At 30.3% G+C, this 23,302-nt stretch overlaps 3 protein-coding genes and 2 long non-coding RNA genes across 11 annotated transcripts; 4 read left to right on the top strand and 1 right to left on the bottom strand.

Annotated features, from left to right (window-relative positions):
* The first annotated feature begins 1,494 nt into the window (after positions 1–1,494).
* On the top strand, positions 1,495–3,797 carry LOC132919609 (uncharacterized). Its single transcript, XM_060981334.1, is given in 4 exon segments — positions 1,495–1,896; positions 2,014–2,218; positions 3,276–3,454; positions 3,457–3,797. Coding segments are annotated over 4 exon segments (1,023 nt in total). The 3' UTR covers positions 3,694–3,797.
* A 9,771-nt stretch (positions 3,798–13,568) lies between these two features.
* LOC132923185 (uncharacterized) lies at positions 13,569–17,972 on the bottom strand. Of its 7 annotated transcripts, XR_009661117.1 has the most exons (9): positions 17,740–17,961; positions 17,302–17,397; positions 16,892–17,088; positions 16,597–16,794; positions 16,337–16,530; positions 16,078–16,269; positions 15,447–15,592; positions 15,232–15,371; positions 13,569–15,136 (listed from the first exon to the last, which is right to left on the bottom strand). It is a non-coding gene; the product is annotated as an uncharacterized LOC132923185 (long non-coding RNA). The 7 variants fall into 7 exon arrangements; XR_009661112.1 differs by having other exon boundaries at positions 15,232–15,592; positions 17,740–17,964; XR_009661113.1 differs by having other exon boundaries at positions 15,232–15,592; positions 16,892–17,058.
* LOC132923184 (uncharacterized) lies at positions 17,061–17,709 on the top strand. The gene is made up of 2 exons (XM_060987034.1): positions 17,061–17,229; positions 17,297–17,709. The coding sequence occupies exons 1-2, from the start codon at positions 17,061–17,063 to the stop codon at positions 17,707–17,709; spliced, it is 582 nt and encodes a 193-aa protein (XP_060843017.1).
* Positions 17,973–18,226: 254 nt separating the features above from the next.
* Positions 18,227–19,549, top strand: LOC132918932 (uncharacterized). The gene has a single exon (XM_060980290.1). It carries the CDS (start codon positions 18,227–18,229, stop codon positions 19,547–19,549), a length of 1,323 nt encoding a protein of 440 aa, XP_060836273.1.
* Positions 19,550–20,041: 492 nt separating this feature from the next.
* On the top strand, positions 20,042–22,172 carry LOC132922847 (uncharacterized). Its single transcript, XR_009661066.1, has 3 exons — positions 20,042–20,579; positions 21,755–21,923; positions 22,017–22,172. It is a non-coding gene; the product is annotated as an uncharacterized LOC132922847 (long non-coding RNA).
* Positions 22,173–23,302: the final 1,130 nt, after the last annotated feature.

The raw sequence follows: 23,302 nt of genomic DNA on the forward strand, positions 1-23,302 counted from the left end.
TTTCCCCCTTTTTTATGACTTTTAATAAGTTATTTAATTCAATTACTACATCAATCCTAATTAATAAATTAATTCAAAATAACGTTAAATAACATAACCAAATAAATTATGTATTTTAAACAAAACTTAAATATCTAAGGGTTATGCTGTTAATGAACCAATCTCCATCCTCGTGAAAATGTATATTAAAAAAAAAATAAAAAGTCTGTTAATTGCATTATTGTACAATTTAGTACCTATAGTATATATTTTACATATTGAATAGATTATTTTAATAAAATAAAAATAAGATACTTATATAATAAAGCCCTTATCTATATTTATCAATTTAACCAATTGATTAATAAAATGCATTGTTCATTTTACAAATTTACAATACATTTTATCAGGCCATGTGATATATACTGATATATGAATTTATCGACAAACAAAGTGAATAAATTGTTTTATTAATTCTACAAAATATGTTTATTATTTATAAAAAGTGCTGAGAATATTATGTAAATATAATGTAATTACCTATAAAAATAACTTAATGAATTATGCTCTAAAAATATTTACATGCATGTAAATAGAATTAGTTCCTAAATCGATATGACCATACATTTTTTGCTGAGTATCAACTTCTAAAAGTCGTTTTACACACATTTCATCAATGACTAAATTACAGTACACTGGGTTTTCCTGAGCTCTTTGTCTTATAGTTTCAAAAGCTTCAGCTGTAAAGCCAGGGTTTCCTTCTACAACTGTATACCAACGCCTCAAAGTCCTAGGGTGAGGAAGTATATGTCCAAATGATTTTCTAACAAAAAGATAGGCCCGGGGAGAATAGTACTGTAAAGTGACAGCAAATTGCTTTAAATCATTGGAAAATGGATGTTTCTTTTCCATAGAAGCTTCTTTCATAATAGTTACTAGTACACCGGACCCAATCGCATAATTTCATATCAAAAAAATAATCATGTAGAATAATGCATATAAAAAGGAGTATAAAAGTATTAGACCAATTATTGATGTATTATTTATTAACACTTATTAACACATAACCAAAGGTGGGTTATAATAAAATAATACAATATAATACATAAAAAATTAAAATTTTCTTAACTGTACAATAATGATAATTAACTATAAAAAGCTTAAGTTAGAACAATATAAAATTTAACTAAATAAGTTAATAAGTTTAAAACAAAAATAACTAACTAGTTTAGTTAAAAAGTTTAAAAAAATTAACTTTAACTTTTCTACAAGTTAATACCCACCATTGCACCTAACCATAGTCAAAAGATAGAGCAATATTTTGACTCCGTGTAGTCTTTATTTTGGGTCGTCAAGTCAACAACGAGTAAAACAGTGAGTGGGTTGCCAAGACGTAAATCTTGATTATTGAAACAAACACAATTTATAGTTAATTGAAAAATTTTATTTCAAAACAATTTAGTAACGCGAATTCAATAGAATATCAATAAAATTTCATTACATAACGACCACAACATGCCGGCTACCGGAAATAGTACATTTATGTTGGAGCTGATCGTGTACCGCGTGACGTTGACGGACCAGATCCAGATGCACAATACGTGTCCGGTGTGCGTGTGTTTCCGGTTCCCAGGGCTGGTTGAATTGGTGGTATGCGAGGTTGGCTTTTGCGCTGATGGTAACGTTGGCGACGGTGAGATATTGATGACCAACGGCAAGTCATGCTTGTTCCCGATCGACAACGCGGACCTTTGCCGGGCGGCCCGTGACTTTTGCGCGAAAATCAGCGTGAATAGGCGTGTAGACGGCGAACAAAAAATGCGATACGTCGCACAGACGCATCTCGAGTTTGACCGGACGTTCACTGAAGTTATACTGAACCCCAATCAGGTTGAGAGGTCACGGAAACTGAAACGGGTAACAAAAAATACATTTCTCAAAACTAGTGAAATGATCCTATTATACATGTTTTTATACTTGTGTTATTATTGTACATAAATGAAAACCGTGGTGTGTTGTGCCTTATGCGACCAGGTCTTGCCGTTGTACGAAAAGGGTCGTCCGAATCCTGTGGGCAGCATAGAATTCTTCGTCCAGTTGACTTCGCAAGGGGATCAGTACAAAGCCGTTCCCATGCAACCGTCGACGGTAAATTGTCCAGAAAGAAAACCGTTGCCCCCGAAGAAAATATGCAAACACAAAGCTTCGTGTAGAAAGAACCGACCAAAGTCTAAGGAAGGTAATCATGACTCATCATTATATATAAGTCAAAAACGAAAACTTTTATTTTCAAAATATCTTATCATATGAGATGTGTTATTATTATTAATTTTTTTTTTATTTGAATGTATTCATTACCTACAAGTTATTGAGACGTAATACCCTCGAAATATTCTCCAGCTTGATTAATACACTTTTTCCAATTGAATAACACTGAGTACGGCCTAAACACTAATCATTAATCACTATAAGCATTTCACATCATTTGATGAGTTCCAGTAAAAAATTTACTCTAGACATTCTTATGACCGAAAAAATACATAATTTTAATAGCATAACAATAATATAATTAGAGAGAGAAAAATAAAAAAAATATGCCAACGTCGTGCGAAGTCGTCGGTGTAGAAACAACAAAGTGACGCTTTTTTTGAGGATGTGAAAACAAACAATATAATCTGTACAACACGTATACGTTTATCACTTGTCGTATTAACATTTTCCAAAACAATTATTTATACGCTTACGTTCATAACCGTCATTAAGTTACATTTTTATCGTCGGGTTAATGAAATTAACAGTAATTAACGCTGTGCTTGAAATGTATTATTATTTTAATTTTTTAACTTATATTTTATTAGGTAGGTATATCTTGTTTTTTGATTCTGAAACGATTTGAAGATCTTAATACGTCATACCGACTAATAGAAATAGTTACTCTAGCTATAGGTAACAAATATTTAATATACATTATTTTATCTATAGATATATAATCAAATTTAATTTCAATTTAACTATTAAGCCCATACTTACATTTTGTTTTAAACATTTTTCATTGAACTTAAAATTGATAACATAAAATTATATTTTAATATGCCGCCACTTATTCGTCATTCTTCAAATGCGTATGGTAGGAGGCTGCACGTCGCGCGAATCGTAGGTAACTGTTTTTTTTTTTTTAAAACAATCAAAACTGTTACTAAAATGTTGTACTTGGGGACAAATCACTGTCACCGTCCCCCTCCTTGTATATCAACTACTGTATCTAAATAGATAATATATTACATTTTCGTATGTAGATCTGCAATGCGCCAAAGAATTGAGACGGCGGTCTAACTACATTTTGACGATTATGGAAAAGGTTAAAGCTTTGTACAATGTGATGGAGACAATCAATGAGCCGTTGCGTAGCGGTCGGTCGAGATCAAAAAAAACTAATCGCAGAAAACGGTGCTTGTTCGACCGGAATTGTCCAGTCTCGCTAATTGTCCGTTTAGAAAAAGCGAACCGGAAAACACATTCGTCGACCACCCGATCAAAGGCACCCGTCCTGGGGACGAGCGGCCTCCGAAAAAATTGTCGGAAGACCGTGAACTTGTAGACGACGCGAATTTGTTCGTCATAAACGTGGGTCGGGTGGATCCGTGTCGGGTGAAAGCACCAAAGTACAAGGACGGCTCTTCGCAGTATTTCGAATCGGACTTTTTGAGAAGATAAATACTTCTATTATGTCTTATTATGTGGCTATTCGTTTGGGGAATCGTAAGTTCCTACACGAGACCTAGCAGGTAAACAAGATACATATGTTAGTTCCTACACGATAAAATAAGGTACATATGTAAGTTCCTACACAGTAAAAAACAGGTACATGTGTAAGTTCCTACACAGTAAAAAACAGGTACAAGTGTAAGTTCCTACACGGTAAAAAAAGGTACACGTGTAAGTTCCTACACTAGGAATATTATAAGTTATCAATCTAATAACAGTTATATCATATTATAATACTGTCATATGTTTTAATTCTTTATTCTATATAATATATAATTTATAAGCTAAAAAATAATTTATCTTATTTAATTTAATAATTTTAAAAATAATAATAATTGTAATAATTCATAATTGTAAAAAACAATATAAGTAATAATAAATATTATATAGAATGCATTATTTATATATTTTTTTTTTTACAATAAATGACGAATTATTATTATATAATTACAATTATTATTTTTAAAATTATTAAATTGATAATATTTATAAGGTAAATTATTAAATATTATAAAGAATTATATATTATATAGAATAATGGGTTAAAATGTATGACAGTATTATAATATGTTATAACTAATATTAGATTGATAACTTATAATATTCCTAGTGTAGGAACTTACACGTGTACCTTTTTTTCCGTGTAGAAACTTACACTTGTACCTGTTTTTTACTGTGTAAGAACTTATACATACCTGTTCTTTACTGTGTAGGAACTTACATATGTACCTTATTTTATCGTGTAGGAACTAACATATGTATCTTGTTTACCTGCTAGGTCTCGTGTAGGAACTTACATTCGCCCGTTTTTATACTGTGAATGCAATTAATATTAAATACATTGTTTTTAAAGAAAAATTCTACACGTTTTTGGTGTTTTTGATAATATTACTTAAAAATTTAAAATAGTGGCCAACTACGAATTATTTTTAAATAATTATTTTATTCAATTAAGTATAATTTAAAATAGTTACAATTAATGAAGTTTTATTATACTATATTTTAAACACTTTTGCTGTATAGTTAAATAACTTAAATATTTCGGAAGACCTTGAAAAGTTTTAGGGACTGCCTATGTTTTTAAAATTGGAGTAATCCTTTCTACCTTTTCTACAAGACTACAACTTCTTCAGTAATATTTAACTCATCAATGTAAAATAAAAACGACTGAATTTATAGTAGATCAAAACTTCCAAAGTATATGTTTCTGTCGTTTCTGACGCGTAAACGCGTCACAGGACGGTTGGAGTGAAGTCCATTGTCGAGTATACACGTCATTACGTCAACGCCGTTGAAAGTGTTCATAAAATTATATTTAATAACGGCTAAAACAGTCAGATAGCAGTCGGGTACGTACTGACTGCTAGCTGTGGGCTAGTATATTATCTATTATATTGTCTATAAAACAGGTATGTCTATCAAGACCCCTATTATTTATCTTTTTCAGAAACGTTATCCACAAATATAAAAATTAATTATTATAATAATAATTATATTACCTAGTAGTAATCACAATTGGTTTATTTCAATGTGCAGGATCACATTTTTGATAATTGGTAAAAATATTTATATTTTGAATTTGGGGGGGCCGAGTAAATGTAAGGTAGGCCCGGCCCACCCAGGCTCCCCTGGATACGTGTCCGGCCAGTGGCCTCGAAGTGTAATGCACAAACATAATCTTTATCATCACGCGGAATATGTTTGTTCGAAACCACCAGAGATTGATTATCCTAAAGTAAAATTAAATATTTTTATAATTTAATTGTAATATTTTTTTTTATCAATTTTCACTTCTATTACTTAATCATTTGTCATTTTTACTATTTTAACTATGGTGCATTGGCGGCATTAGTGTTTTGTAAATATTGTGTATAAAATCAATTTAGTTGTTTTTATTTGATATAGTGCACAGTGTAAACTTTTTTTTGAACATAAAAATATCATACAATAAAATATATACATTTTATTTAAAATTTAAATAAATAATTGTGTACGATATAGCTACATGTCATGTACCTAATATTTTTATAATAATTGGTACATGGTACATGTTCGTGTTTGTATGTATCAGAATATTTTTAACCGTTGTATCAATTATAAAAAAATTAGATCCCTAATATTTTAGACCTAGTTGCGCCAATGCGTCATCTTAATCATATTTATAACTTTTATGTAATGAGTAATGACAGAGAACATAAAGAAAGCAAAAAAGTAAAAAAAATAAAAGATAAATAAAATTTACAATTTACAATTAACATTTATTGTTTAATACTAGATAAGAATTCCTATTTAAGTTTTATAATAAAAATTATGTCAGTTTTATAAATTTAATAAAATAAAATTACAGGAATAATCCAAACATTTAATATTTTTTAAAGTTGCCTGCCCCCTAACACACAAAAAAATTATTTCCGGAAAACTAAAGGTCTAAAGATATACAAATTTATTTTGAAAATAGAAATTAGCAAAATATAGAAAATTAATTGTAAATCAGACGAAAGTCTGCAGGGGTATGTTGTACCTATGTAGCTTGAAATAGGGAGAGGGCAACTTCAGGAACATCCCATAAGCCAGGGGTCGGCAACCTGTGGCTCTTTCGATCTTAAGTTGCGGCTTTCTAGGGCCATACGCAAAAATAAAAATTATTATATGTATAAAATAATAAATATTATTTTTATTACATATTTGTTGCTTTTAAGAATATGAAATACCTGCACAGGCCATCACAATCAACTAAACTTAAAAGTGTGTACCAAACTTTTCAAATGCGTGCAGTCAATGCTCTCATTGATGTAACGATATAACTGTCTATTATTCAATAACTGTATTATTTATTATTATAGCTAAAATACTTAAATATGTTTTGTGCTAAAAATATTTGTATGTTTTTACACGAATAAATACTATTTCACGTATAAATTCGTTTATGTTAAATCGCAAATCAATTACCTATATACAAGCAAATATTAAAATATTAAAACAAAATTTTTTTGTGGCTCTTTAAAAACTGGAAAATTATGTAAATTGTAATTTTTGGCTCCACTGTTTCAAAGGGTTGCCGACCCCTTCCATAAACAGTTACTAGAGTCATTTAGAAAGTAAGTTTACAACATGTATGTATAATTAAAAAATGCTTATATTTTAATGAAGCTTACAGGATATGTTACAAATGTAGGTACATAATTAACTATTTTTCAAGATAGGTAATCGCCTTTATGTTCAATCTATTTTCCGATCGGGGGACAAGCTTTTATATACCCGGGTCGTAGACTTTTCCTACCAACTCCTTCAGTCACTTCTCCGCCGTCTGCTTAACATCGTTGTCGTTGGAACAACGTTCCTCACTCAGAAATTATTTCAAATTAGTGAACAGATGAAATCCTGATAGTGTTATAGAATGAGTGAATAAAGAATGTGATTGATGATGTTCCATTCGAATGAAGTGAGTAGATCTTGAGAAATCCCCGCCGTGTGGTGCTTGGCGTTGTTGTGAAAAAGACACGGTTCAACATCGCTCTTTGACGGTTTTGAATGTTTTTCTTTAGAATTTTTAGGGTGTTATAATACGTTGGTAATTGTGCTAGAAATATTTTCATTAAATATAAAAATAAGGAACATTAAATTTTAAACACATATTATTGGTCGGTATACTCGGTGTTTTGTAGTTCTTAATCGTAAGAAAACCAACATTGTCTGCAATAATATTAATAGGTACAAATATATATCAAGTAACTTATATGGCTATATGTTTGTTAAGTCACAACACTCATAACCTATACGATTCATGCATAAAGGCAACTGCATATAACAACATCCAGGAGTTAGTTGGCGTTTAATCGTCGGAGTTCGGACGGACGAAGTTTACATTCACACAAATACATCTAATATACTAGCTATTACGTTTCGATTCTATACACCTTTATTTTTTAAAAACGTGTATAAACTCGACTTATGGCCGTGAGCGCCGACAACGAGTTGTAGCACCCGCGTGTATATTATATTAGGTATATTACACTATACACAGCGAGGTACGCAAGTTTCCGAACGTAATTACAATTCCGATCAAAGACGTGTGGTGTGCGCGATAAAACATTTGTCTCGAGAAACGCGTTTCGTTAATAAAACATTATATTAAATGATATGATATTATTTTAGTGGAATGGACATGGATGTGTTACGTTACGGCGGAGGTAGCAGTGGCGGAGAGACAATGAAAGGGGCGTTTACGGCAAGACCGTTTTTCGTTTAATTAGTTTCAAATTAAATTATAAATCAAACGCACGCGACGTTATTTAATTGGAAAGAAAACTAAACGGCGGCATTGCCTCCCGGCGATCACATACCTACATATACAATTATGTACATTCGATTGGCTCAACGCTATATATTATGTTAGAAATTGCTGAAGGTACGTGTATAATGTATATTGCAGATAGTTCAGGCGAATGAAAATCGGCAAACGCACGCAGTTTATAATAACACCTCATAGTGTAATAACGATTTGTATAAACGAATTAAAAATATTATCGGAATGTTTGTGTAAACGGTGGCGGCTTAGGTCGTATGTACACGAAGCCCCATACTCATTTATACGCATCACCGATTTCAAAACACTACCAAATAATATTATTGCTAATTTACTTTCGCTAACTAAAAATCTTTCATTTTGGTGTAAAATACTAGTTTTATTGGGAGGATAAAATATATTTAGCTTTTCATCTTGTTCGTTGTCGTGTCGATTTCAATTAATCACCAAATGATAACAAATAATTTCAAGTATCGGACATAGGTCGTAGGATAAATGGTATAATCCATGTCAGTCTCAGTAAAGACGACTTAAAGGTTTATTTCTTACTCATCATATGAGTTGTAGTATGGACAAAGTATTAGCTAGGTAAGCGTTAGGTATAATTTGTCGATAATGTCTAATAATGTGTGACTTGCATGTACAGTGACATTATTATTAGTAGTAAAATTAATATTATCATCATTCAGTCTGTTGGATTGCCGTTCGCCATCAAGTTTACGTATAATATTATGCGTATATTACAGATGAATAAAATATGCAGTAAATTTAAAATTGTACCTATTTCCGCGGTGATAGAGGGCTAATTGGAAATTAATACGTAACATATTCTTATCCAACATAATACATGCCAGTGAGAAATGATTTTGTATAATAATAATAAATTCAATCATTTAAAATTTACTCTTTTTTTTTTTAATTATATATTACCTCGGTAAATATGGCCATTGGCGGAATTAAATTACATATTATGTTTACATTTGATTTTAAACTACATTGTGTATATACCAATTATAATTTATTAATTAACTTAAACTTAATAATAAAGGTTATTACTTATAATGTATATTTTAAATTGTCTTCGTGTGTAAGGCTTCAGAAAGAATGTTGGATATTCCTGCCGTTTGTCTCTTCGTTTAGAATGTACGGCATTCAACGAGTATGCGGTATACCACAACTGGCGCAAATAGGGAGGTCTTCCCTTTTTATCGGTTATTGGTGAATTAATAATTATCGAAGTGTATCCGATTCGAAATCTATTGATGGATGTTTCTTTTTTTCTTAAGATACATCTAGTGGTGATGGCCATAAGTGGATGGTATTTTTAATTACATATTTAATTCGGTTGTTCCTTGAGATCAAAATTTAACTTTTTCCACACAAAAACGTGAATTTTATTCTATATAATGGTTCCAAATTTGTATTTATATATCCATGGCTTGAAAACATTGTAAAGGTTATTAATACTTATTCTAATAGTATTCGACCACAATATTTTAGTGAATAATAAATTGACGGTTGGCTTTTTCGGGCCGTCTTATGAGTACGGGCCTAACATTATAACTTATAAGTATCCATCACGTTATTATTGATTTGCTGGTCGAACGTTTAATATCTACTTGTATATAATATTAGTCAATTAGTGTACCAAATGATATACGTACCTTCCTGTAGTCTCACTAGTTTATACGACGTTGTACAACATCGCCATTCGCCAATATAAATTTTCAACTTCCTCAGTTTGTGTATAGTACTTGGTATATACATAATGTAACTCGTCTATTTGACATTATTGCATTTACACTATTATTGAATTTGTTAAATAGACGAGTTACACCCTATATATAACAATACTGATAATAGTAGGTATGTGCTAATATGCTATTTTATATATTATATATATATATATATAATATATATATTTATGTATATATACATAAATACACACACACACCGTGAGTCACAAATATGAATATGTTTGCGGGTCACATGCCCACATGGATAATTATAATGATATTATTAGTTAAAATGTTTATATTAAGCACATTTTATAAATGTATACCAAAACAAATTCAAATTCATAATAATAACAAGTAAATTTTGATTTTATAAATAAAACGCGAGCTACATGTTTTAATTGCGAGGAGTCAAAAACAGTGGCCCATAGTTTCCCGTACGAATCGCATAATACACTTATATACCTACCACCTACACAATATCGTTTTCGGGTTTAATCATATGATGTTTTTTCTCTCTTTGTAGTATAGCCTACACACGATACATACCTACTATACATACACGATACACTCACGCATAAAGTAATATGAAATATTACGAGTGAAAAATATTTCGTTTCGTCGTCATCGTCGTTGCGGGTAGTGAAGGTGGTGGTGGCGGTATACGCGTTAAAAAGCGGCACTATTAAAAATCAATAAATATCGTTCTGGCTGCTGTCAGCGGTAGAGAGGCTGTAAATCATCGTACGTGAGCATCTGTCACCGTTTGCCGGGCCGACCGGACAATCGTTTTTATACGTACATTATATATTATATACATTTTTAGTTGGCGGCCACACGATACCTACGTACACATATATGAATCTTTGTTGCAGTATGTGAACGATAACAATAAACGGTTTTTTTCTTTTACAACGATATAATAATATAATAGGTACATACCCACTAGGCATGCGCAATATGTATATTAGTGTGAAAACTCGGCGTTTCGGAAAAAATCACACCTAGCAAATCATCCGTACACTGTGTAACGATGACACGGTACATATTCACGTACGCCGTATGGGTATAGAGATTTCATGTTATTATATATGTAATCTGGGGCGTATTTAAGGGAGGGGCACATGGGGCCCGTGCCTCCCCCATTCACCGTATTTTATACTAATTTTTATTATATGAGAAATTTTACAATTCTATGCCCCATGTATGCAAATTTGAACTTTTTGTTTGTGCCCCCCCCTTAAGACATTTCTAAATACGCCCCTGTATGTAATATAGGTATTATATACTATTAGTAGTTGATCTTGCACGACGTTACCCGTAACTAAATATTTAATGCTTATGGATTAAACCATATAGTTTACCCCATATTAAACTGCACAGATTTTAACACAGTTATTTCGGTTGTTTATTTACCCACATAGCAATTTAAACATATTCAATATTTAATACATATGTTGCTTACAATATTACTAAATTACACATTGGTGCAATATGTTTTTCACATGTATGAGCAAAATATTGTTCAAAAATATTCACATCACATTTCAAAAATATGTTTTTAGAATTATTTTGACAACATGTTGATTTAAATATTAGCACAATGTATTTTTATTATTTAATATAAATATTTTTTATAAAAAACATAATTAAAACGTTTTGAAAATATTTCTTTATGATAGTTGTAACAATATTATAAAATAATATTTTAACAATATGTTTAAAATAAGTTACCTACAGCAAAATTTTCACTTATAACTCATTTAAAAACTAAAATATAAAAAAATTCGACGCAACGCTCAAAGCCTTAAACTCGGTTTCTTAGGGCCGGTTTTTCAATTAACTAACTGACAGTAGGGCTTAAGCTTAACTGTCAATTAATACTATGTCCCAGTTAAGTGTTAACTGTTTTTAGAAGTTAACCATTAGGTTTAAGTGGTTTAACCAATAGTTAAATTAACCACAACTATTTCTTCCGATTAACTTTTTAGGGCGTCAGTGCGTCACACCCGCATAATATGTTGTCTCCGTCTTACAAGTACGTAGCAAGTACATAGCAAATTTACGCTCAGCAGATAATGTTTAGCTCTGTGAGTTTAAAAATTAGAGTGAATCAACCTATTATGAAACTTTATGGTAAGATGGTAAGAACATTGTTGGTATGATGGTTTTTTACAATAGTTTAATTTTTTAGCGAGTTATACGTATATAATAAAATAGCGTAAATTAAAAATGCTCATAACTTACTTAAAAACTGAATAATCATAAAAAAATCAACATATACACACAGATAACATCATAATAGGTCAATTCACTCTAATTTTTAAACTAACGGAGCAAAACATGAATACATGATCTGCTGAGTGTAAATTTTGCCACGTTGCGCATTTGTAAGACGGAAACAAGTGAGACAACACACATGCGGGTATTGGCGTCCTTTTAATTTAACAATTATCATTTATTCATTATACTATTATTATATAGTGCGTTTCACGAAATAAGAGACTCGATTCTAGCGCGACTGGTGGACAAAAATCCTTAAGGCTACTCAACATGTGTACTACAATGCGCGCGAAAATTGAACACCAGCTCAGATTGCAGCTGTTGCTATTGATATGCTTCACCGTTTTATACACCACTGGATATTTTGATAACAAAATGATACCAGATTAATGATAATATTATTGACGTGTACACCACATCACACGTGTTTATTTTGTTTTCGTGTTAACCACGGATGTAGATACTATGGTTGCACAACGAGCACGGATATGACGGCTCAGAATGTTCCTATCAAGAATGAATAGAAAGTCGCGTCATACTAGCGCTCTCTATAGCCTCTATTATTGTTATTAGTTATGGTAACATCACAAACTAAATGTAGTCTGTGGTAACATGGTACAAGATTTCTATAATAATGACTGTAGAGGGCACTAGTAGTACGCGATTTTTTGTCAGATTTGATAAGAACATTCTGCGCCGCTCAACGCCGTGATCCAATATAGGCTGTCGTGCAACCATAGTATCTATATCCGTGGTGTTAACCTTGATATCATTGTGATTCACAATTAATTAACGTGCTATAGCCGTAAACACGGTCTTAGAAGATAAGGTCCGACGACTAGTATTTATCAGTTGTCCGCTTGTTGTAGCAGATTTAGTTCAATTGTTACTCACGAGCGCTGCAGGTTATACTTATTGAGGTTATGAACTTATAATTTATTCTTATTTAACATTTTGAATTTTGATAAAGTTCAAAATCCCGCCAAAAATCTAAAATCAGCTATTGAACTCCATAGAAAATAATTAAAATATTTATTTCTATTTACCGAGTAATTCACAATTGTATATGCTAATTTATTACAATCAGTTTTTGTCGCTAAATAAATTATGCCGAACAATATTTGTTTATTTGGTTGCAATACCAACAAAAAATTATCCGTGTTTTCCATTCCAAAAGACGAACTTTTAAAAAACGAATGGTTAAAATCCCTCGATGTTCCTTATTTGTATAATAATAATGTTGTCTGTGAAGAACATTTTCGTACAGACCAAATACAAAAAAAAAAGGATATATTTGATAAATTGGGGAAAATTGTATGCTCAGTAAGTTATAAATGATATGTAGACTATAGTATTTAGAAAGTATGCCTCATGAGTTATGAAAAATGATTGTTTAGGTTCCTTTGTTACGTCCTCGATTATTACCTAATGCAGTTCCTTTTAGGTTTTCTGCAAGGAAAAAATTAAAATTTGATGATAATACTGAAAAAAAAGTAAAGTAATTTATAAAAATATAATTACACATATTTATAATTAAGTATTACATTTTAATATTTATTAGACAGAGGAATTATTGATGGACTCTTGTAGTGGCAAAGTTGCAGAAACCAGTGTCCCTATATTTTCTGATATAGTAATTATAAATTAATAACTAATACATTTATTATTACAATTTTATATTTTGTTTAAATTAAACATTACATTTTAAGGATTACCAATGTGATACTGATAAAAATATAGTGGATATAATGTTAGATCATAATTATTCTGCTAAGCCTAATGATAATTTAATATTAGATGATTCCGTTGCAAAGTACAATGTTAATAAAACTATGATATGCCAAGAAGTAAGAAATTTAAAACATTGATATAATCAAAATAACATATTTGTGTATAAATAATTACTTTCTTAAGTTTAAAATTTGAAATTAAATTTGTTTATAGAATATGTCAACAACTATAAAAGAGCAAAGTAATTCAATTTCATTTAATGAATTGAATACTTTAGACTTGCAGCTACCCCCTAACTGGCACAAATATTTTTCTTATGAAAAGAAGTACTTTGGTATATCTGAAATTATTTTTGTAGAAAATGAAGGCATGTTAAATTCCTTTTTACGGAAAAGTATAATTATAAGCCAAAGTTCAAAAATAACTTGCAATATTTTGGGGAAAAATATATGCAATGATAAATTAGTAAATGCCAATACTAATCTTGAAAGTATAGATCAGTTAAAAAGTTTAATTAAAGAAATGGCTTTATTCAAAATTTGTAAAGGATTGGATTTAATAAACTCAAAAAAGTAACAAATAAAATAGTTAAGAATAATAAAAATAAAATAATTTCAATTTTTTTTCTCACAATTATAGATATGAATCATTCTTTTATATTTCTGAAAATATTGTAATTGATACCATGCAAATGAAACGACATAAAGAATGTTTGTTCCTAATTTCAAATAATTTACATTGTTTGTACTGTGCAAGAACCATACGAAATGTAAAGCAAAAACAAATTCGATCTACCTTACTATCATCTCCTAAACGAATTTCCCTAAAAACTACACCAAAAAGTAGAAAAAAATTGATAATTTTACAAAAAAGAAACAATGTTCTCAGAAGACAAAAGAATCGCTTTGAAAAACAAGTTAGTTCATTAAAAAAAAATTTACTTAACCTTCAATCTGAGTATAGTAATATTTCTCAAAAATCTATTGAAGAGAAACTGATTGAAATTAACTGCCCTGTAAATCAAAAGACAATTGTTCAAGAAATATTTTCAGCAGCAAAAGTAATATGTTAATTTAAAATATCATCAGAATATTATTATTTAATTTTATTTTTTTGTTTTGTAAACTAGGTTAATAACTCTAAAGGTAGACGATATTCTGATGAATGGTTAATACTATGTATGTTGTTTCATATTCGATCCCCAAGTGGTTACAATTTTTGCTTGAAGAACAATATAATGCCATTGCCTAATGTTAGTACTATTAGGCGTTATCTCTCTTTAATAGATACATCTTGTGGATTTGATAAACAATTTTTTGCTCTATTTAAAAAACACCTAGAAAATAAATCCACCATGCAAAAACATGGCATTATTCTTGTAGATGAGATATCAGTAAGAGAAGCATTAACTGTATGCTCCAAAAGTCTTACTTATAAAGGCCTTGTAGATTTTGGTGATGATTATAAAGCAAGTGATATAAATGAAAAGGCAACAAGTTGCTTAGTATTTATGTTCCAGCCACTTGCAGCCACTTATTCTCAACCTGTAGCCGTATTTGCATCTAAAGGACCTGTAGTTGGCACAGAGTTAGCAAAACTTATGTTGAAATGTATAATTCTTTTAGAGCAAGCAGGTGCTATTATACATGGATTTGTCTCTGATGGAGCTCAGACAAACAGAAAAATGTGGTCTGAACTTGGAATAAGTGGCCAAGTTAATTCCTTTAAAAATTGGTTTCAACACCCTCTTCATGAAGATCGGAAAATATATGCATTTTCTAATACACCTCATCTGTTTAAGAACGTTAGAAATAAATTATACAATGATAAAATATTGAAGGTAAGTTTGTATTATCTAATTATATACTGAAACTCGTTTTTTGTTTAGTGCTAACAATTAATCTAATATTTATTTATTTAAAATATTATTTTTGTCTTTCATACTAGCTGAAACCCAGTAAAAGAATTCCTAAGAAAAAAAAAAAAAAATTATTAATCCTAATAAATTTAAGTCTATGTCAAGCACTGTGAATTTTGTTTTGTATATATTATTCTGTATAGATTTGCATGTAGTTGTTCATTGGTGTTAAATAACTTAATATAGAAAATAGCAATGTGTAACTATGTGTGTTATTATTTTAAATATTTGTTTTTACTAATTAATATTAATATGTGTTTATTTGTTAAATTTGCATGATCAATGGGAGCTATATTTTGTACCAAGGTATGTATTTTAGATAATAATCATAAAAAAAGGAAATTAATTAATTCTATTACCTTTCTTTATGTAGATTAATGGTCAGTATATCCGTTGGAATCACATTAATATTTTATACGAGCAAGATAGCAAATTACCAGGAAATTTAAGGGTTTGTCCAAAATTATCCAGAAACCATGTACATCTTAGTGTGTCTGATAAAATGAGAGTACGGCTAGCTACCCAAGTATACATTTTTTTTAAAAATTCATCTATATAATAAAATAATAATTAATACTTAATAAGTACTTAAATATTTAATAAATATACAATACTCACAGATTTTTGTCTTTATACATAATTTAGGTATTGAGTAATTCTATTGCTAATGGCTTAATGTTTTATAAAAAATATAATATTCCTGGCTTAAGTGATTGTGATCCAACATCTGAATTTTGTCAAAAGTTTAATGATTGTTTTGACGCACTGAACAGAAAATTTGGTGCTGAAGGACTAAGAGTTAACGGCAAAGACTATCAGGTAAAAATAAATATTTTATTATGTTCATACAAAAATTAGATTAACATACATTTGCATACCTAAATAATTAAATTTAAAATGTACAGTTTCTTCAATCATTTTTGGTTTGGTTGAATGAATGGCAAAAACAATATACAGATGGCGAAGTAAAAAAATCAGAATTTTTATCTGATAGCACTGCTTGTGGGCTAAGAATTACAATTCAATCTACTCTTGATCTTTCTAGTTATTTAAAGTCATGCTGGAACTTTAAATATCTATTAACAGGGAAAATTAATCAAGACAAACTTGAAGTAAGTACAGTCAGAAAGAAGTTGTAATAATCATTAATATTAAATAAAAATTATGTATTACCTAGATGTTTTTTGGAACAATTCGCCAAGCTGCTGGCCAAAATGATCATCCTTCAACCCCTAATTTTCTCCAATTGTATAAACTACTATCTACTTACAGCATTTTAAAGCCTCCCAAGAGTGGAAATTGTACTGTACATGATGATTCTCCATTAAAACCAATTATATCTATGACAGATTTGAAAGATATTTATCAACCTAAAAAATATAACTTGGTTGAAAATTTAAAAACTAAATTAAACAATATCATTGAAGAAAAAGAATGGGAATTCAATGATGTTGTTGAACATGATTATACTAAACCGGAAATTATAGATTGTTTAATTTATTATTTAACAGGTCATATTTTATTCATATTAACAATTTTAATTGATTCACAAAATAAAAAGTTTTAAAATTATTTCAGGTTACCTATCAAAACAACTGTTGAAGTACATAAATGATTGTACAATTTGTAAGTCAGCTTTTGCCACTCCGCAGGTTTATTCTCAGCAATTGTCTGCGACACTGGTCAATATGAAAACCAAAGGGCGATTAATTCATCCAAATATATTTTTTTTCAATTTTATTCAGAAAATTGAAAAAAGTTTTATGAAACATTGTTTGTCAACTCATGTTTTTGATCTAATAATTGATGATATGATCAATGAAAAGCATATAACGAATTTCCCTTGTGTCACTCATGGAGAAAATATTATTTCATTTGCTGTTATTTATTACGTGAGAATGAGAATGAGGCAATTCACATACCAGGAAAATAAAAATAAAAAAACAGAAAATAGAAATAAAAAAAAAGTTGCGAAATTTTGTAAAACTTAAAACACCATAATGGGTGGTGCAAATACGTACCTATTTAATATTATATAATAAGAAACAACTGTATCAGTATTTATGGCATATTTTATTATTTTATATTTTAATGTTTTCAAATGTTCACGTTATTCAATATATTAATTATTAAAATGTTTTTAATAAATTATTACATTTCACAGTTAACTGGTCGGTTCATACTGTTCATAGACATTAGACGTAGATCGACTATTATTTACTATTAGCACTACGGCATGCCGCCTGCCGGCCCGGCCATGACATGATCGTTTTTAATAATTAAATACATAACCTCAAATAAGTATAACCTGCAGCGCTAGTGAGTTAAATAGGAACTAAAACTGCCTCAACAAGCGGATACCGGTTAATGGGCGGGAGGGGGACAGTCGTCGGACCTTATCTTCTAAGACCGTGGCCGTAAATATTGTTGTTCCGTTATCGTTTTTGTTTAACTGATTGCCATTAGCCCGCGTATATTTGAAAACAACAGTGTTTATTTTTTTTAATAATGGTACGTGTTGATATTCACTCGCAAACAAAAGACACCATTTTTAAAGTGTACAATTATTTTAAAAAATTGTCAAAAGACCAAACGAATCCCGAAGTTGCGAAATATTTTTCCCTGCCTCAATCAGTAACTGCGGAAGCATGCGGAGTCAGTCTTAGTACGGTCAAAAGAATAACAAGTGAAGGTAACAAATCGATCGCGAATGCAGAACCAGAGGCCGGCCCTTCAAATCCTTCATTTATTTCTCCACGTAAACAATATAAGCGAGTTAAATATGCAACGGACATTGACGACTTTGATGCGGATATTGTTCGGAGAACTATCCATGAGTTCTACGATAATCTTGAGTATCCTACATCAACTAAATTGCTGAGTAAGTACCAAGAAAAAACTGACTACAAGGGATCCAAGACTTCTATGTGGCGAATTTTAAAGTCGTTACATTTCAAATATAAGAAATGTAACGATGGTAGAAAATTTCTTATGGAAAGAAATGACATAGTTGCAATGCGTGTAAAATTTTTAAGAACGATGTGTAATTTACGTCAAAATAATGACACTCGCCCTGTCGTTTATTTGGACGAGACCTGGGTAAATCAAAACCATACTCGCGGATATATATGGCAGAACGAAAAAAATTCTGAAGGGTTGAAGGTGCCTACTGGAAAAGGTAGTCGTTTGATTATCTGCCATGCCGGGTCAAGTTCATTTGGATTGAATGTAGACTACCATGCCCAAATGAATTCGACAATATTTAAAAAATGGTTCGTTAAAATGTTGAACCATTTGGAAGAACCATCCATTATCGTTATGGACAACGCGTCATACCACTCCACTTTAACAGTAAATTACCCGAAGTCAAACGCGAAAAAATCTGATATCCAACAGTGGTTATCCGATAAAAATATAGATTTTTCTCCACTAGAAACTGTGAGTGAGTTACGTGAACGGGTAAAAGCTGCAACGCCCAAGGAAAAGGAATATGAACTCGATGGCATTGCATTACAAATGGGACATTTGGTTGTACGATTACCGCCATACCACTGTCAGTATAATCCCATCGAGCTCATATGGGCTCAAATCAAAAATAAGGTTGCCGAATTGAACACCACTTTCAAAATTGCCGATGTCGAAAAACTTGTGGACGAAGTCATAGACTCGGTTACGGTCGAAGATTGGAAACGTTGTGTCAAGCACTGCGAAGAATTGCAGGAATCAGACTTTATAAAAGAAGGTTTACGGGACGACATTTTAGAACCCATAATAATAACAATAAATCCCGATGAAACCAGCGACAGTGAAGATGACGACGAAGACTTTTAATTATTTTTAATTAACTAATTTTTTTTATTTGTTATAACCCTTGTATTTTTTTTTTTTTTGTAAATATTTTCCAACCTAATAAAACTTAATAAAATAGAAATTGTTATTGGATACTTATTTGTGTTAATTAATTATTTATGGTTGGTTTATTGTTTATTGAGGTTATAAATAATAATATGTATATTGGTAAATAATAAATTTTTTCACATATAAAAATATTAAATAATAATGCACGTAATAATTTTTATTACTATAATTATTATAATAATAATTATTATTACGTGCATATTAATATGTACGTATGATTTCAAATTTACCGCGCAAATGAAAAGTTTGATCGACACTGAAATTCAAAAGTTTGTCCACCGGTCGCGCTAGAATCGAGTCTCTTATTTCGTGAAATGCACTTTTTTTTATAGTCGCAATAGTCGCATATTTTTATTTGAATTTGGAAATCCCAAAATGACCTAAATGCATCCACTGCCCACTACCCGCCAGCCAATAATCGGTCTGCGTTATCGGTTGCCGCCTATCGGTCGTAACCATAGACAAGTATACTAACTCGTCTAAACTAACTTTAGTCGTAACTCGTAATGTCGCGTGAACGCCGTGAACACAAGATTCCATGGACGTCCATGGTGCCGCGGAGGGTGGTGGTCATCTCCAACGGTCGTCACTCGTTCTCCGTGGGACTTTGTGACTTGTGTATTGTCTAAAGTTTTTGTTACTTAACCTTGCCGTGGTCTCCGACGTCAGTGATTATTATAATTTATATTTTATTAATTTAAAATAGTTTTGACTTTTTAAACTGTTGTCGTTTAACGTTGTACGTTTTTATATCTAACGACTCCAACGGTTGTCACTCATCATTGAACATTCGCTGTCGGAATTTGTTTCTACAACTGTGTGTCTGTGTGGTACTGTCTATGGCCGCCGGTTGTCGCCATCAGTGGTTATTATATTTTATTCATTTCGAAATAGCTTTACGAGCATTTACGAGTTACCTATTTAGTGAATATTATATATTCTGGTAAGTACCTTTTTTATAATTTTACGTTAATGTTTTTATTTTAACTTTATTTCTTTAATTAATAATTATGCAAAAGTATTTACCCATCAACCTTAAAATTACTTATCCAAATAGTAGTTAGTAGTTACCTAATAAATTAAATAAAAATATTAAGTAGGTAATGAACATTGTTTATATTAGTTGCACTTATAGTTTTATTTAATTTCTTATAACTAAGGGCTAAGACAAACTGAAATGATTTGTTTTGTTACATAGATTATTACTAATTAGTTAATAATAAATTATAGCTGCTAATAAAGTATTTGATCTGTGTCTTAGTCATAATTAACCTGACCACTGTTGTTGCATTTTATAGTTTATATTATAGAATTGTATTGTTAATTGTTATATAATTGTTTTTATTATGTAATTGTTATAAATATATCTATCTGCTTTGCAATTTTAAAATATTTTTATTTTCCATCATGGTAAATGATAATATGTAAACTGTACAAGGGAGCAATAATTTAATGCTAGTAATTTCATATTTTATTTAAATTTTTTATTGTAATACATAGGTAAATGCAATCACTTATTATTGTAATGTTTTAAATACTTAATTTTTCTTATATAATTTCTTATAATATTATTTATACCATATTTTAAATATAGGTAGTTATTTACCATGGTAATTACTAATTACCAAGGTGCCATACCTATAATATGAAATGTACTAGTTTACCGCATTTACCATATTATAAGCACCAATAGTTTTATATTTTTGTTAGTGATGATTTAAATTTTAAATTCTGTCATGTAGCTATAGTAAATACTGAGTAAAAGTTCTAAAATTTGATATTAAATTTAAGTTCTTAAAATATTTGTATAGGTAGTAGTATTAACAGATGAGTAGTCTTATTCTATGTACCTAGTTTATTTGTTATAAAAAATAAAAATAAAAATATTAATTAAACCATTTTTTTTTTTTTTTTTTTTTTTTTTTTTTTTTTTTTTTTTTTTTGTTTTACAATTTGAAATTAATTTTCATTTAAAATATACTTTTTATTACTAGAAAAAAAATTCAATATATAATATTAATATTTATTAAGTGTAAAATGATATGAAGCTACCGTTCAAAACGTTGAAAAATTCAAGAAGAATTATTAATATTATTAATTATTCTTTTGTATTAATAGGTTAATGAACTATCCAGATTAGTAGGTAGATCTATATCAGACTCAGTACGCCGTATGATGCAAAAATTGTATGATGATACGTGGCTGAAGTATTATTCTTATATTAGTTATATTGGACATAAAGGAAAAAACAAATTGTCATCTCTCAGTTCTTGTAAAATTATTTTTGGTAAGAATCCCATATACTTACGATTAATTATACAATATGTATTTTAAATGTTTATGTATAATTCCTATGGATGCAATTCATCTATGTTCAAAGTTTGAAAAAGTACCAGATATAGAAATCGCATTGTCAATTAGCAAGTGGATGGCACAATCAAGCAATCATTTAAAAAAGAAATGTACTATTACAGAAAACACTTGTGAACTTTAATAATTTTCCATTTTTTTTTTTTTTTTTTTTTTTTTTTTATCATTTAATGCTTTAAACTCAAGATAAGAGTTATAAAAATTAATAAGTTATTATTATTTTGTTTTAATTATAAAGATACCTCAATGCCAAACACACCCAATGGGGATGTCACTCAAACTCACCAAGAGGTAACTCTCTTAGACAAGTTATTACTACCAAAAATTACTTAATCATTTCACCCCAAGACCCCACATATTGGCCAACATCACCCCGAAAGCGACCAGATATCCTTGACATATTCGTCTCTAAAATACCGAACAGATTTAACACCATCATAGATAATCTAACGAATCCTCACTCAGACCACTCGCCAGTACTTCTCACCCTTGACACCTCTCCTCAAAAAAGATTAATGAATCCATCATTAATCAATGGAATAATTAACTGGGAAAAATTCCAATCGATACTCACAAACGACATTAACCTGAACGTTAGTTTAAAATCTCCAAATCAACTTGAGGAATCAGTACAATATCTAACAACAACAATACAAAATGCAGCATGGTCCTCTTGTAAACCAAAAATAATTGATAATTACAATCAAAGTAATCTCTCTTTGCCTACCTATTTAAGATCTCTTATTGTCCAAAAACGTCGTGCCAGAGCAACCTGGCAGAGAACAAAATATCCCACCGATAAAACTAATTATAATCACCTATGCACATTACTCAAACGACAAATGGCGAAACAACGTTCAGAAGACTTCGCCAAACAAACTAGCCTCTTAACTGAAAAAGATGGCTCTCTGTGGAAAACCACTAGAAAAATCTTAAAAATCAAAACAATGTCATTTCCAATCAAAAAAATAGACGGCAGTCTCGCTATAAACGATAAAGAGAAAGCAGAAGTACACAGACATCATCTCTCCCAAGTCTTTAACCCAAACGATTCCACCATTCCTTCCATAGAAAACAAAGTACGCAATTTTCTAGATAGCCCACTCCCAATGACACTTCCACCCAAACCATTCACTCCAAATGGGATAAAATTATTCATACAAAAATTTCCACTAGGTAAATCACCTGGTCATGATTTGATAACAGCCGAAATAGCCCGCAGACTTCCAAACAAAGCTATAGTACACATCACTCATATTTTTAACGCAATACTCCGACTTTCATATTTCCCGATTC

Source organism: Rhopalosiphum padi, chromosome 2 (assembly GCF_020882245.1).
Source record: "Rhopalosiphum padi isolate XX-2018 chromosome 2, ASM2088224v1, whole genome shotgun sequence".
NCBI lineage: Eukaryota > Metazoa > Arthropoda > Insecta > Hemiptera > Aphididae > Rhopalosiphum > Rhopalosiphum padi.

Excerpts from the sequence above, each read along its gene's own strand:
- LOC132923184 (XM_060987034.1), top strand. The coding sequence starts at position 17,061 with ATGACAGATTTGAAAGATATTTATCAACCTAAAAAATATAACTTGGTT. Across the intron at positions 17,230-17,296 it reads TTTAATTTATTATTTAACAG|GTTACCTATCAAAACAACTG; the intron begins GTCATATTTTAT and ends AAATTATTTCAG.
- LOC132918932 (XM_060980290.1), top strand. The coding sequence starts at position 18,227 with ATGGTACGTGTTGATATTCACTCGCAAACAAAAGACACCATTTTTAAA.